Source organism: Ciconia boyciana, chromosome 1 (genome assembly GCF_034638445.1).
Source record: "Ciconia boyciana chromosome 1, ASM3463844v1, whole genome shotgun sequence".
Lineage (NCBI taxonomy): Eukaryota > Metazoa > Chordata > Aves > Ciconiiformes > Ciconiidae > Ciconia > Ciconia boyciana.
In genome coordinates, this window is record NC_132934.1 from 149,302,115 (window position 1) to 149,317,704 (window position 15,590).

The 15,590-nt window shown below is 40.5% G+C and overlaps 1 protein-coding gene across 1 annotated transcript; it reads left to right on the forward strand.

The window, feature by feature from the left end:
• The first annotated feature begins 1,629 nt into the window (after window positions 1-1,629).
• IL18RAP (interleukin 18 receptor accessory protein) lies at window positions 1,630-15,573 on the forward strand. The gene is made up of 10 exons (XM_072853328.1): window positions 1,630-1,753; window positions 2,902-3,169; window positions 3,265-3,439; window positions 4,761-4,935; window positions 7,234-7,302; window positions 7,562-7,682; window positions 9,486-9,640; window positions 10,513-10,650; window positions 14,383-14,553; window positions 15,200-15,573. Exons 1-10 carry the CDS (start codon window positions 1,630-1,632, stop codon window positions 15,571-15,573), a joined length of 1,770 nt encoding a protein of 589 aa, XP_072709429.1.
• Window positions 15,574-15,590: the final 17 nt, after the last annotated feature.

Here is a 15,590-nt window from a genome sequence, read left to right on the forward strand (position 1 = left end):
GTTAAGACAAATGAGTTGACCTACTCCGTGTGACCTCTGAGTGTAAAAATAGATCATTCCGTTCGCTTGCAAAGAATAGACACATGCTGAAGAGAATGGTGACTAACGTACTCCTCTCTACACAGAATAGCTGCCTGAAAAAGTGCAGAGTGGGAGTTCTCTTCACTTCTCTTGCTAGCTCAGTGTGCACTGGATACTGTCTTGCTGCCTGGCTGTGTGAGTCATGTCTGATTTGCATGAGGTGCCAACAGACAAGGCACTAGCCTTTGCCAGACCTTTTCTTTTGTTGCCTTGGGCTGACTCAGTGCCTTTCTGGCAGCTGTGCAAATGCAGAGTCACTCTGTGGCCATATGAGCAAAGAAAAAAGCTCCCTGAGGTCTCAGTTGCATGTTGTGAACATCAGCAAAGCACCATGGCCTTTGCTCACTGAGATCCTGAATCAGGCACTCCAGACGTGTCAATCACAGGTGTTGGATATGTTCTTACTAAATACCCAAATTAAGCCATGGCTGTTGAATATGCATGCTTGACAGCCTGCCTTCCCTCTAGCCCTGTGGCTGAGAGGGCTGTGGGACACAGATAAAATCTCTTAGTAGGAAAGACAAAACACTTCATACAATAGGGTTTGGGGTTTCACCTTGGACAGGATGCTGTAATATAGGGGTCTGGGTGCAGCTGAGTGCTTTGTAGACCTGCTCCCAAATCCCCCCGGGTGTTCCTGGTCTCAGCTCACCGATGGCACACCACAGAGCTGATACCCTACAATGGTGTGGATGTTATCCTGTTCAGCAGGTCTCTGCTAGGGTCATTCAAGCAGTGCAGCACAACACTGTGGTGCAGAAGTGAGGCCTGATGCTGCACACGCAGGTAAGTCATGGAGGAGAAGAAGAGTTTTTTAGGTTGCTCTGCTGACCTTAGTGGACACCTTAGGGTATATCCATTTTAGCTGGTAATAAAGCCCAACAGGAGCATGTCTTTGGGTGAAAGCGTTAGAACCAAAGACCTGGTGTCCACACAGTACAAACTTTGAGGGTTTTACTTCTGCATAGTTCTACTCCAGTTCCATGGACTCAATGCCATTTGCAGCTGCAGCACGTCTTCAGATTTGGTTTAATCCCAAAGGAATCCAGTTTACATACTCTGGGCCTGTTGGCCTTCAAGATACAACAGAGCTCCATGGATTTTGGTGCCAGTTATGCCTTTCTCAGTCTGTTGCTGATAGTTGTCATTAGCTAAAGGCTGATTTTGTCATCTTGGTATCTTATCTCTCATCTTAGAGGACAGGTTCCTCTTCTAACAGCAACAGCTGCTGAAAGACCTGCATTTGCACTCCAGATGTGGAGTTCTGCATTGCTGTAGGTATAACTTGGAAATCCATCTGTAAGCAACTCTATGCAAGATGTATTTAAAGAGACTGTTGCATATTCTTGAATATCATCTATCCTGCATTTGTGTGAAATAGCATGAGCAGGAAGAGTGCTGCAAAACCCATTTTTTAAAAGCACAATATCTAGGAAATACTGTCTGCTAAGTTTTACAGAGCTACATAATAAAATATGTAATTGCCTATCTATCTTATTGGAGTAGTATTTAAAAAAACCCCTGGTTTCCTCTTTTACAGAAAGCAAGATGATTCTTAAAGAAAACGTCTCAGAATGTCAACCAAAATTGATAAAGAAAATCATGCTCACTTTGTGCTGGATCCTAGCATTGTTTGTCAGTGGTGCAGAAGTTAGAGAGATTAACTTGCCAGGTAAGAGTCTGCTTTGGTGAGGTTTGGTGTTCATGGTGCTTTCTGACAGCTGAGAAAAGTGGATCTGCAATTTGCCATGCCTTCACGAGTTTTTCCTGCACCTGTTCATGCTTGTGTCAGGCAAACAGCTGTTTCTGGCCTTTCTGCAAGCTTTTTGCTAATACAGTTTACCCTAAATATAATTCAAAATTCAGTTCCCTAATGAAAAGAAAAGGGCAAATGTAAAGGAGAGTTTCTGAGAACCGAATGGAGCAAATGAATTGCTTCTGTGACTCCTTGAAGTCTCCAGCAGCTGGTCCAAGCCTGTCAGGGGGGAGAAGGAAGAGAAAGGCAGGGTGAGACTGATATATCGAAGTCTTCCACCCACACAATCTATCTAGAGGAGCTTGATCCAATACAGTTCGCAGAGAGAAACTGAAACTGTGAAGAGTCTTCCAGGTGGGTGGTGGAGGAACCGAAGATTTCATGCCCTCCCTTCTGCTGAAGTGAAATCCTGCCATACTTTCAAGGGTTACCACATCCTGACTGGCAGGAAGGGTTACACAGCAAGGTTGGTCAGCTTTTAGAGAGTTTAGGGTTAGGATGGGTGACCACAGCTTTCAGAATCCAAAAATTTGTTTAATTGTAGTGACAGTAACTGAAACATAAGAGGGGAAAGATTTGAAAGCAGTAAGACAATAATGCTTGTTGTCTTACCCTAAATAGTAGGGTAATGGTTATAGTCTTACCCTAAATAGGGAGTGTGGTGGGCAGGCTCTGCTTCTTCAGGTTTATGTCAGTCCCTTCTCCATTAATATGAGGAAAGCTAGAACAGCTGCATCTACTTTTCTAGAGTTGAGGTTTAACAGGTTAGCACCCATGTGAAAATCTTCAGTTCACTAAAAATCTTAAGCTATTTTCACATTAGGGTTTTGAAAAAGGCCTAATAAGCCTTTGGAAACCTTTAAATAAACTTTTGAGAACATTGGCAAATTCCACGTTTAAGGAAATCAATTCTCTATTAGCCCACCATCCGGTCACATAAAAAATTATTTAACACAAAGAAAGGTAAAGTTTTATTTTTGTAGTATTCCTAATTATTTTTATTTAAACATGATGACTGTGTGTTCTTTCAGGTGGTACTGATATCTTATTGTCCTGCTTTTCAGGATGTTCCCATGTTGAACCTCAAATACGGTATCGTGCAATTAGTGATGAGGAGTTTGTTTTACAATGCTCTTTACCAGATAGAGATGCTACCCACATTTATAACAACTCACTTCTAAAACAACATAAGGTGAAATGGTTCTGGTATCAGAAAGATAAAGAGACACTGAAGGCTATCAAGGAAAGCTCTAATCTTGCTCTCCAAGGGGATGCACTTTGGTTTAAACCAATAAGGGACAGTGCTTCTGGAGTGTACATCTGTATGATATGGTATGTAATGGAGCAAAAGGCTTATATTTCTATACAAGAATTAACTATTTTGTTTTGTGTATTAAATGTCTAACTTTTATTTCTGCATCACTTAGGGAAAAAATCCCATGTCTCAAAATTCTTTTGGAGGTTCAAACAAAGAAGGTGGCAAAATGTTCAGGTTATGACACAAATATGCTATATCTTCTTGCTGGCAATGGGAATTCAATAACTTGTCCTGGTACAAAATGCTACAGCCATATAAAAAAGCCAGATGTAAAATGGTACAAGGTAAGAGTCACTCTCTTGAGCATTTGAAAAAACTCAGTGGAGGTATAGATTTAGGTCTAGTTAATGCTCATGTGCTGTAGGTTCTTGAACTCTTCTTCAGTAGAAAATGCAGCCTGAGAAATTCAATGCAAAAGTGGCATCTTGAATTGCTATATATCAAGTCTGTAAGTAAGAGTTTTGAAGAAATTTGCCACACCCAAAATATTATTCCATGAAACAGAAGCCTAGAAATGCTTTCTCTTCAGCTAAGAAATTGAAGTAATTGAGAATCAAAAAAGGTTCTTTACAAAACTGACATATGATTGAAATTTAAAATTTTAAGGTTTTTTTTGACATTTTGAATTCTGAAAATATCAAATATATCAAAGAAAAGTGGCTTTGTTAGAAACAAAATTATTTTAATCTTAATGTTTCAAATTGTTCTTTCCAAGGCTCCTGTTTTTAATGAAACACTATTCCACTGAAACATTATTGACTTACTCTTTTTCAAATGACCACTAAAATACTTGCAAGCTAAAATTTATTCCTATTGTGTTTGTAAGGATTGTAATATACCATCTAAACCTCTATAAGTGAGCAAATGAAAGTGACTGAAATTTCAATTGTGCATTTTACTACCTGGTATTATTTATTGTATCAAGTAGAATTATGATCTAGTCAAAGTTACTCTTAATTTACTTTCAAACTTTAAATGAGGTATATCTTTACCTATATCTTGATCTGAAGCCCACTGAATTTAAGGAGCTTCTTTCCATTTTGCATTAGTGGATTTTTTTCAGGAATTTGATTTAAGGAAAATTCTTAGTGGTCTTAGAGAATATGAATATACTAAGCTGAAAAATAGGGGTGCTTTTCAAAAAATAGTCAGTTTTCATCCTTTTAAAAGTAGTGACAGTGTTGTCAATCTCAGACAATCCATGATTTACTTCTCATAAAATAACATGAAAATGTTTTCAAAATAATTTATTTAGAAAATAAAAAATACCCAGTCCATCAAAAAAGTGATCCTTTTTGTTGCTCTTTAGTAATAGTTTAATTTAGATTAGGTTAATGATTTCACATTTCTCTCATCAACCACAATTTTTAAATAATTTTTTAAAAAGACAATGGTATTCACATATTATAGACCACAATTTTTTAATATATCTGACAAATGTCCTCAGACTCTTAATAAATCTTTTTTGGGGCTTCAGTGGAAAGAGGTTAGCTTAGCCCTACTTCCATGGTAATCCTATCGAAATTTCTTAACATATAATTTAATAACAGTGACAACAACAAAAAAAGGACTTCTAATTTCCTGATATTCTTTTCTTTTCATTAGGATGGTTATCAGATTAAACATAGGAAAAGCAGACAAAGCCTAAAGCTTAAGCATAATGAAATCTACTTGAATCCAACCTATGACAAAGATGCTGGAATATATGTGTGTGATTACACTCTGTATGACAACACTACCAAGTGGACAATGAGAACAGCAGTAACAGTAGAAGTAATTGGTGAGTAATATAATAACTCAGAATAAAATACCTGAAGTAAAGTATGTTTTCTCTATTCTTTCCTACCCTATTTATGTCTTTTGTTCAGGCTCTTGTTCTGAAAAACCTATAGACTGAATTAGCTACACGATCATTAAAATCCTCTTCCAAGTATTCTGAGGACATCTTGGGACATTGACTAGAACGTTCAATGTTCAGTAATAACATGTAGCATACAACACCATCATTTTCAAGATCTAATTCCACCTTGGATTTACTGTAGTTGCTAAGAGTGGGGATCAAATCTACAAAAGGATTTAGATCTCTTGATCTGGGAGTAGAATTCATGAAATTCCAACTGGTGCCAATGTTCTCCATGTACTCTATGGGGAGTGTTAGGAAGATATTCGCATACTAAGAGGAAGGAAGGAGTGCTAATCCTGCATGGGAAATGTGGACAAAAGCAGTGTGTCTCAATCGTACCTCTGTCCCTGAAGTAAAGGCTTATGTGAAAGCAGGAGTTAAATAAAAAATCATTCCGTGTGGCATGAATGAGACCTTCATTTTTTTCACTTGACAATGATGAGGAAGATGATGTTGGTGGGATCACTGCCCATCTTCCACATAACTTTTTAACAGCAGAAGAAACAGGAGACCTGTGAGCAATCTAACAAACAAAGAAGCCGTTTGTTGTTGGATGTGCTGTTTGGGGGAAAGCATCACTGCCTGCATGACCTGTTCTTTTGGGCTGTGTATGGATTACTAAATAAAACTGGCCAGAATTCTATGGTGCAGTGATATGGCATGGCCTTATATTCTCCTTCAAATCATGGTGACCTTTTCTGTAATATTTACTGTCCTCTGCTGCCCTTCAGGCGAAGCCCAGATACTGCCTGGTAGAGTGCTGTTGGACAACGTCAGCACTGTGCAAGGGAGCATGCTAGCAACTCAGGATCAGGAACGAGAGAGACTCTGTTTAGTTTGCTAAAAGAGAGATGTGGTTATGCTTTTCTCCAGATATCTGGAGATCTGTGATATCCAGATATCTGTGCTTGAGTGCTGTAAGACACTCTTGTCAGACACTCCAGTCAATCACAGGTCCCAGAGGAAAGCATAGCTATACCTATTCTATATCCTGAGCTGGATGGACCCAGTACAGCTGTTTCTGTACGACAACAGCACAGGACCTATTCTCAGCATCCTGGTGGAAAGTGGGCCACTCTGTGGAAGGGAGAACAAGACTTAGGGAGTGAAAGAAAGGTGTCAGGTGAGGCAAGCTGGTTCTATGGTCTAGTGAGGACAGCACTTCTCTGAAATAGCTGGTCCCTTTTTTGCAGATGTTTGATGCATTTGGTACTAAGAAGTCATGGGAAAAATATATACGCCCCACCAGGACAGGGCCTGGAAACCATGTCTCACCAACTTTTGAGACCTCTGTGTGCTGGGTTACAAAGTCTGGTGCTCTTTCACTGTTTGCTTTGGCTATATCCCCACAATATTTTCCAAGCAGGCATGGACTAGCTCTGCTTTTATTCTGATATGGCTGAACCTGAGCTAATGCACTGTGCTTCTCAGTTCTTTTTCCCTCACTTCACAGCACAGTCAGAAAACACTTCAAAGGTGCCATATACATACATACTACCCCTGAATCTTGCATACATTTCTCTGCTGTGGCTTGGTTTTAAAAAAAAAAAAGTGTCATGTGGCACCATTTCCTGCCGTATGGGACTTTCTTAGAATATCAGAGCCGTGGGTTTTAGGCCCTTTCAGGCTGTTTTTCCGGAGCCTGGGTAGTTGCTTAGTATTGTATGAACTGTGGGTGTCATTATCTGTGCCCTTTGGCAGCCCTTTGGCAGCCCTTGTTTTGAAAAAAACAAGGTTATTTTAATGCAAGTACCTGTGCTTGTGAATGAGATGTGTGTGCTGTATGTGTGCTTACTGGGCATGGAATGGGGCTTGGCAGGGAACTGGTATGAGGATTGCATTCTTCAGGGGGTTTTGCAAGGGGGGAAGCCCTAACTTCTGAATCCTAAATAACCTTAAGTCCAGGCTAGACACTGAGCTCCTCAGCTCATGTAAGGTGGCAATGCCTCAGAGTAACTGAGATAGCAGGTCTTCAAGTAGCTACATAAGTTTTGTGGTCACAACTCCCTTATCTGTGCACCCTCAGACACCTCAACAACTGTAAATCATCCTCTTGGACTTAGGTGCCTAAATTCCACCTGACATTTGAAAAAGAAAGTTCTGTAACGTACTTTCTCTGGTCTTCTGCACTGATGATAGCATTATGGTTATTAACAGTATTCCTGTTAATTGCAGCAAAAAACACTATCCATCCACCAAACTTATTGTATCCCAATGGTGTGGTGATCCTCGAAGCAGAGCTTGGTAAGTTTCGATTCTTCATCTGAAAGTGAAAGAAAATGTTTAAATGAGGTATTGATAGATAATGATAGATCTTGATAAAGCAAAACAGCTTTGCTTTCTAGGAGTATGAGAATTTTATATAAAATGAATTTTTTTTTCTTGGTATATATCTTTGTGGATATTAAAGGAAGCATCATGTGTTATACAGATCCCAGGCAATTTAAGAGAAAAATATTCTGGTGACCTCCATGTATGGTCTTCCTGTGCTAATTTGTTCCAGGAAAGCCACTTGAATTGGAATGCCGTGTACAGTTTGGGTTTGAAAGAGTTTCTCTGATGAGGGTAACATGGAAAAGAAACAACACAGAAAACATAAATGAGAAATTGAATCAGGAAACAAGGTAAGAAAAACCCCAGTAGTCTGATTACTACTCCAGTCAGCAACTGTAAAAATCCTTCTACAACAGCTTTACTGAATACATTTTACTGAAAGAAACTCAGAAGGCTCTGTTCTTCAACATACTAATGTGTATGTCCGTGAGCATGACAGGCACGTGCACTTCACATACAGAAGCACATATTGATGGCCATGAAGTCAAGAACCCAAATGTTCTGCGCAGTCTTAACTCTTCTTTCTAAAGCTTTAGCTCATGGACAGCTTCAACATGAATGGTGCTTGGTTGCCTGTGCCTGCATCAGCTGTTTTCAAGTGTTCCCTCTGTTGTGCCTTGCTAGCAACTGACACAATCTGTCTTTGGAAGCTGTCTCCGAGTGGGGAACAAACCAGATCAGTGAAACAGTACTGTGCACATTGAAAGGAGTTTGGGTGCCTCAGACATTGGGGTGTGTTTATTGAGTCAGTCTGAGGACCTGCAGCACTGCCTTTGAGGACACTGAATTTCAGGAGTCTTCCCTGGCAAGAATTAACCAGACCCTGCAGAGAAGCAACGTGTGGGGGATAGGTTTCCTGTGACTTGAGGACATCCCAAATAGTCACCATGCTTCCCTTTCCTTCCTGTACTTCACTGTCTCATTCAGTTATGCAGTGTCCAACTCGGGCGAGAAACGTAGTGGAGGCAACACAGACAAGTGTGTCTTTCACTACACAGCCCTGAGTCACCTTTATGGGAAAACTTTTCTGTACACGGGGGGAAGCAAAAGCCCTGGTGCCACTGCTAAAAATCAAGTTCTTATATAAAGTTCTTATAAAAAATCAAGTTCTTTTCCCATATACCTCAAGGAGTTATATGGGAAAAAAAATAACAAAAGATCATATCGCACACACACGCACACACACTCACACTCACTCGTGAGGTAGATTAGAAATTGGGTTTTGCTAACTTTTGACTGTTTAGCTTTGTAATGTTCTTCTTACCAAGTTTTTAGCTTTTTGCATGCATACAATTTCTGTTTCTTTATTTTTTAAAAACACAAATGAATAAAACATTCCCAACAGACTTTCAGTACAAGTTGAACCTTTGCCCATCCTCACGCCTGTGTATCTTGAGTTAGCAGAGGTAGGGCCATGGTAGACTGTCATTTTGCAGTGGCATGATATGAGGCGCCTTCGAGACCACCCAGAGACACCTGTACTTGTGGCTTTCAAAGAGAAATGCTGAGACTCGGAAACCCTGGGTATTCTCGAGTGGTTGCAGACACAGATGTGTTCCCCACAACCCTCACTCAGCCCCAAAGGGATTCCTCTGTTACCTCTTCATTTACTATACTTCTGTCCCTTATATCTGTCTTATTCTGTTTGCCTATCCTGTCCTTGGGCTTTTTGCCCCTGTGCAAGAGGCTGTGCTGCTCAGTCTTTTTGCCCAGCTAGTCCTCTCTTAGGGCTCCTTTTTGAAGTTTCATTTCCCTGCATTTTCCCTGGGGGAATTTTTTACATCTTAGAAAAACACAAATAATCTTATAGAAGTCAAAGGGGGCTATATATTTAAAACTAGGCAAGTGCTTAAGTATTTTGCTGAGTTGATGAATTAAGAATAAACCTTTAGTGTGCAGACCTTTGATGTTAGTATTTTTGTACAATGTAAAAACCAAATGGAAGTTCCAAAACAGAATATTGCATTGCTGTTAAAAGTTCAAGCTGAATGTTTAGAAGTCGCAAGCTCCTCTTTCTTTGTATTTAAGACATTTGGAGATTGTGTCAATGAACAGCAAAGGTATCATGCAAATAGATATTTTTTTCTCTTTAGTGTTTATCCAAAAGGTTTAAAGGGGCACACACTACTTCATGTTGCAAAACTGAAAGAAGTTACTGAAAGGGACCTCAGAAGCAACTTCACGTGCTTTGCTGAGAATTCAGTGGGGAATGCCACCGCTGTGATCCAGCTGAAAAGAAAGCACAGAGGTAAAACTGTCGATGGATGACTATTTGCCCTTGAAGACACATGTTGATTTACTCACTGCTACAAATTCATTCCCCTTGACACTGGCTTTTTATCCAGCTGCAGAAGTTTCTTGAAGCTGGATGGGAATAGTTTGATTTGTCAGATGTCTAGAAAGACACATTATTCTGAGGACTACTCAGAAGGACAGGGGTATCTGGGGACTTACTGCAGGCAGGTGGGCCAAGTGGAAGCTGGGGAGTAACTGGGAGGAAGAAGAGGAGAATAGCATCTCTGAACATTAATAGGCAATCTACTAAACTGAAGCAGAGCGGCTGCTGAAAGCAGTAGTACTCCTTGATTTTCATAGGACATTTCTGTTTGTTTCCCCAGTCCTTAGCATGCATGTTTCTGAGAAGTTACCATAACTGATATGAATGTGTCAGCCTTTCAAGCAAAGGCCCAGAATCAGTATGGAAATTAAGCCGATGAACCATAGTTCACAGTGGAGATTCATCATTGGAGTGGCACAGGAAGTCTCCAGCAGGGCACTGTGTGCAGCTCTGTGTGTTCTGATGTGACTTTTCCATCTCAAGCGATGACTACTTTCAGCCCTGCTGAGTGTACCACAGACCGTTTTCTCTGTGCCTTCCATCACAGATTGGCTTTTCATACCATCAAGGAGATACCATTCCAGAAAGGTCCCTGATGGTAGACTGAAACTCTGTGTTGAGGTTTGCAGCTAAATGAATTCCTGTCTTCCCTAGAGTTTGCCAGCGGGGCAAGAATGAAGATTGTGAGATGGTTTGCCCCCATTTCTGGACTGAGTTTTTCATCTAAGTGTCAACATTATTTTGGAAAGCCTGAGTTATGATAGACCCTTTTCTTTCTACAGTGTTTCTCTTATATGTACTATGCAGTGCCATTTCTACTCTATTTGCATTCCTTTTGTGCACTGCCTTTATTTACCAGCACTGGATTGAAATAGTGCTGATGTACCGAAGTTATCTGGTCCACAGCGAGACTACAGGAGGTAAGAAACATTGTATAATATTAATTTTCTCCAGTTTTTCTACTGCCTTTTGCCATGTGGGTTAATCTGGTATGAATTAACCATTTAATTAAATTCTCTTAATGACCCTGTTCTCTTTGAGCCGAGACAAAGGCTGTTAAAGCTAGCAAGGTGCTCAGTGGATTCAGATGGAAAAAAAGCCAGGCAGTGTGGAGGAAATATCTAACACCAATTGAAATGTCACAGCTAGCCTTTTACAAGATCCCTACTTTACCCCTGGAAGATTAGAATAAGAAGTTGAATTTTGGCAGTCCCTTTGCAGGAAATAATAAAGCATCTCCAACATTTTAGCCTATTTCTCCCAAAGTGTTCAACAGAACCTGTGGACAAGAATCAAATGTCCTTGCAGAACTAAGTGAAGGACTCCAGAGTGTATTGTATTTTTCACTTGAAGCCAAATAATTCCTCAGAAGAATAAACAAAGGAGAGAAATAAGATGATACAGGACACCAACTGAGAAGCGTACTTTTGGGAAATATTCATATTTCCTTTCTAGAAATTATGTTGACCATCTTGACATCTTGACCAGAGTGATCAGCTTCCAATATTTCAGATCTCCGTAGTAGCATCACCCCATCATTGCAGCTAAAATGGGCCTCCAACATAGTAGGCAGTGTAAAAATGTATCAGAAATGACAGTGCCTACTTCAAAGAATTTAACATATAATTTTCTTACATGGATTGAAAGAAATCTGATAGTATGTGCCTAAGAAAATTTTTCTAAAAATTCTTGACTCTTGATGCAGCTCGAGATATAGGTGTCTGAGTCTGCTTTTGTGTTTGCATGTGTATATGTAGATTATACATGAGTGTGAAATAACTGTATCTAGTTATCTATAAATACATATGCAATGAGACAATTAACTGCCCTTTGGAAAGTATTTTTGTGAGCCCTAAGGCAGCTGGCAAAAGCGATTTGGGAAATCACTCAAAATTTCCCCTCTATTTGGTAACAAATTAATTTAAGAACCTCTGGAAAGTCCCCTTAGAGCTCACCCCGTATGTCAGTAGGACAGAGACAGACCTGCCCAGATTTGTGCATTGAAGTTGAAGGCACTGTTGTGTTCCACCGTGGCAGCCTCTGTCCTGCTCCCTGACTCTCATTTACTGCATGCGCACAGCACCGTTTGCAGCATGGGGGCATGGAGTGTGAGGACCAACTGTGCCTACCCAGATAGTTTTCTGCCTAAGGTGATTGGCCATAACATGTGTTCTCACCTGCAGGATTATGTCCTTCTCACTTCGTGTGGATGCATATCAGGTCACCTGAAGTCTGAAAGGGCTTGCTCATAGCACGGCAAAGCAGCAGTTATGACTTAATTTTGCCGTTTCTTCCTTTTTGTCATTTATTCTCTTCCATCCCTCTTAGCGCAGAATCACGGAATTGCAAAATTCCACAAGGTTGGAAGAGACTCCCCGGGAGTCATCTGATCCCACACCCTGCTCAAAGCAGAGCCAAGCTAGGCCAGGTTGCTCAGGACCTTGTGGACAGAGAAACCACAACCTCTCTGGACAACGTGCTCCAGTGTTTGACCACTCTCACAGTGCAAACTTTGTCACTAACATCTAATGAGAATTCCCCTTGTTGCATCTTGTCTCTGTTGCTTCTTCTCCTAGTTGAAGATGGCAGTAAGGTCACCTTTTCTTTCATGCCTCCCTAACCCTCCTTAGCCAATTCAGATACATCTCTTAAAAATCTTGCCTTCTTCCACAAGGAGAAAGAAACAATGCAGAACCTGTCATACTAACATTTACAGATCACGTATGCAGTCACTTTTGCTTAACTCGGGTATTCTTCATTTCCTACCCTTTGGGCATTTTAAATGTTTGTGCCAAATGTTCCTCAGGTTGTACCTGTCCTTCTGCACTATTCTAGGGAAAAAAAAAATCCTAGTAGTGCTTACTGTGTATGTGTTTTTAACTTGCTATTGTAATAGTAATATTATAAAGGAAAATGGTGATGTATTTATTAATAGTCATTGTCTAATCAGATTGCAGTGACCTCTGTGGGTGAAATGAGGAATTGCTGGCTTGTAGTGCAATTTAAAAGTGTCATTCAAAAGCTGTTTTCAAAGGAGCTTCAATTCAGGGGGTAGTTTAATTGAAGTTCAGCTAAACCAATCTAGTGACCTACTGCCCCATCTTCAAGTCCCACACTAGTCCTGCATGCCTGCTGCTGCTGATTCACTCTTGTGGGCCTAAATTTGCTCAGCTTGGCAGAAAAATAAGTCAGTAAAAGACACTGAGTAGCTAGCAAAGTGAGTCAGCTTCCTCTGTTACCACAAGAGCTTCAGCACCAGTAGAAGGAAGTGGTGGAAGTGTGTGGCCAGGAGCAGAGGGGAGAAGCAGAGATGTAATGTGTGTTGTCTAATCATATCCTTGGCCTCTAAACCTAATCTGCATACCTATGTTTTGTTTTGATGACATACTTTCTGCTACGTCCTGGTTCTGAATGTAGCTGTTCAACCCCAGCTCATGCATGTCATTAGTTTTCCATGTGTATTTCCTTTGCTCCCTGCAACCCATATGGGCTCTTCTAGATCCTGTGGGAACCTAATGGATCTAGCTCAGGTTTGTGATCCTAATCTTACATCTAGGGTTAGAAATCAGGAGGCTAACACTGAGGCACAGGGTGATACTCAGCACCATTACTTAGGTGTCTGTGCTGGAGGTAGGAGTCTCAGCTCCCATGCAGTGAAGGTGGTGTCAGTATAGTGAAATCTAGAACATAGGTGTCTCGTGTCATTTGTACTGCCTGAGGATGTCCTGCCATTCCAAAAGATTTGAGCCTCCAATAGTTCCCATGTCAAATCTGGCAGACCCATCAACCTTAGGACACCTTAAATGGCCTCAGGAAACTACATATGGGGAGGAAACTACATACGGACGAGTCCACTGTGCCTTTTGCTTTCACCAGCAATTCCTTTTGTTTTTCTTCCTCCTCCCTAAAATGTAGTTCAAATTTTATTTAGCAAATAGATAAGATTTGTTTGTAGTTAAGAATGGGCCTAACTTAGGTCATTTGTACCAGGGTGTTTCAAAGCTGAGAAAAGTTCTTTATATATTTTTCATCTGCACCTCACAAACATATTCTTTTAATGAGACTGAAACAAAGTTCAGGAACTGGTCAGTACTCAGTGTCTGAGCTGATATTTGGATCAGACTTGGGCTTTGCTACTTGCACCAGTCTCTCTGAATACCAACATAACAGTGTATGAAAATAGCCCATCTTTTGCAAGCAACTGATATCTAAGAACATTGTTCCTTTAAAATTCACTATATTTTCAAAGTAGGTTGTGCGTTGATGAGTATTTTTGCAACCAGCATTGGGGCAAATGAGAGAAAAGATTGGGAATCATTCCCTACAACGTGGAAGGGGCCAGATCTTCCACTGGTGAAAACTGGACCATGTTTGTGAAAATGCAGAAAAATGCCTGATGTAAACTTCCTTGCATTAGTCGTCTGTAGCTTCCTCATTTGCTTTGGTAGTGTACGTCTACAAAATTTGCAAGACAGCTAGGAGTGAGGGTTGGCTTTGGGCAACTGGAGGGCTGTACTTCATGAACAGGTGATAATTTTAGTTTTGTGTTGTGCCTACTTAAATAGATATAAATGGAAACAGAGCATTAAGAAAGAAGGTGAATGCTTCAGACAGACTTAATGTATACAGTGTTACTTATTTATTTATTTTAGATGGCAAAGAATTTGATGCGTTTGTGTCCTATGCAAAACTAGACTCTTCTGAAAGTGACTCTACTTTAATTAGTGAGGAAAAATTTGCCCTGGAGCTTCTTCCAGATATGCTGGAAAATAAATATGGATACAAGTTATGCATTCTTGAAAGAGATATTCTTCCAGGAGGAGGTAAGGTCCCTGTGGATGGTAGAAAATCTTCAATTCTTTATAAAATTGTTTTTCACTTTCTAAAAAACCTTATGCACCAGATCAGCAAATGGTATATTTTGGTACTGGAGTTTCTGCTCAAGTCTCATCATGTTTTGATCTTTATATCTGGCCCCTGCACCTGAGGCAAACACATGTCTGAGTGTGGTCACTGGGGAGATACTAGGCTGAGACAAAGCTTCTTGTCTAAGAATTTCTTTGCAAGCAGACTCCATTCCCTGAACAGAAGACCCCAAATATTTCAGTAGTTACTTTCCGAGCAACTTTATTCAGTGCTACATGCAGTAATGAGAAAGTCCTCAGTACCTGTCCCTGGGAGAGACAAAGACAAGTCTAAGTGGTCCTTGAGACCCTCTTTGAGTAGCAACAAAGTGTGTTGAGGTCTCAGCTGTGCCCTCCACCTCCTGAGCAGCAAGTTGTGTTCTCCAGGCTGCAGAAGAACAGCCGCAGTACCCTCTGACAGCAAACACATTTCTAGGGGTTATGTGATTGCTCAGCATCCCTGTGTCTGGTTTTCCCTGTTTCTGGAGTTTAGCTCTTGATAAAGGAACTGATAAGATAAAAAGTCCATTATAGAATGCAGTAACGATCACCGTTTCTTCCCCAGCATACACAGATGAAGTTGTTACAGCTATTAAACAAAGCAGACGAGCAATAATTATTTTGAGCCCAGCCTACATCAGCGGACCAAGCATCTTTGAACTGCAGGCAGCGGTGAACTGTGCGTTGGAAGACAAAAAGATCAAACTGGTATTAATAAAGTTCCAGGCTTTCCAAGAGCCAGAGACTTTGCCTCCAGTAGTGAAGAAGGCTCTTCGGATTTTACCAGTTGTTACCTGGAAGTCTTCTATTTCTGCTGCTCCAGACAAGAAGTTCTGGAAATATATGCATTACCACATGCCAGTGAAAACTACTAAGATGTTAAGAAATTGCAGCCTGAAGGGCTTTTTCCAAAGGTTATTCAGTCTGGTATATCGATAGCAGAAATTTCACAGAGG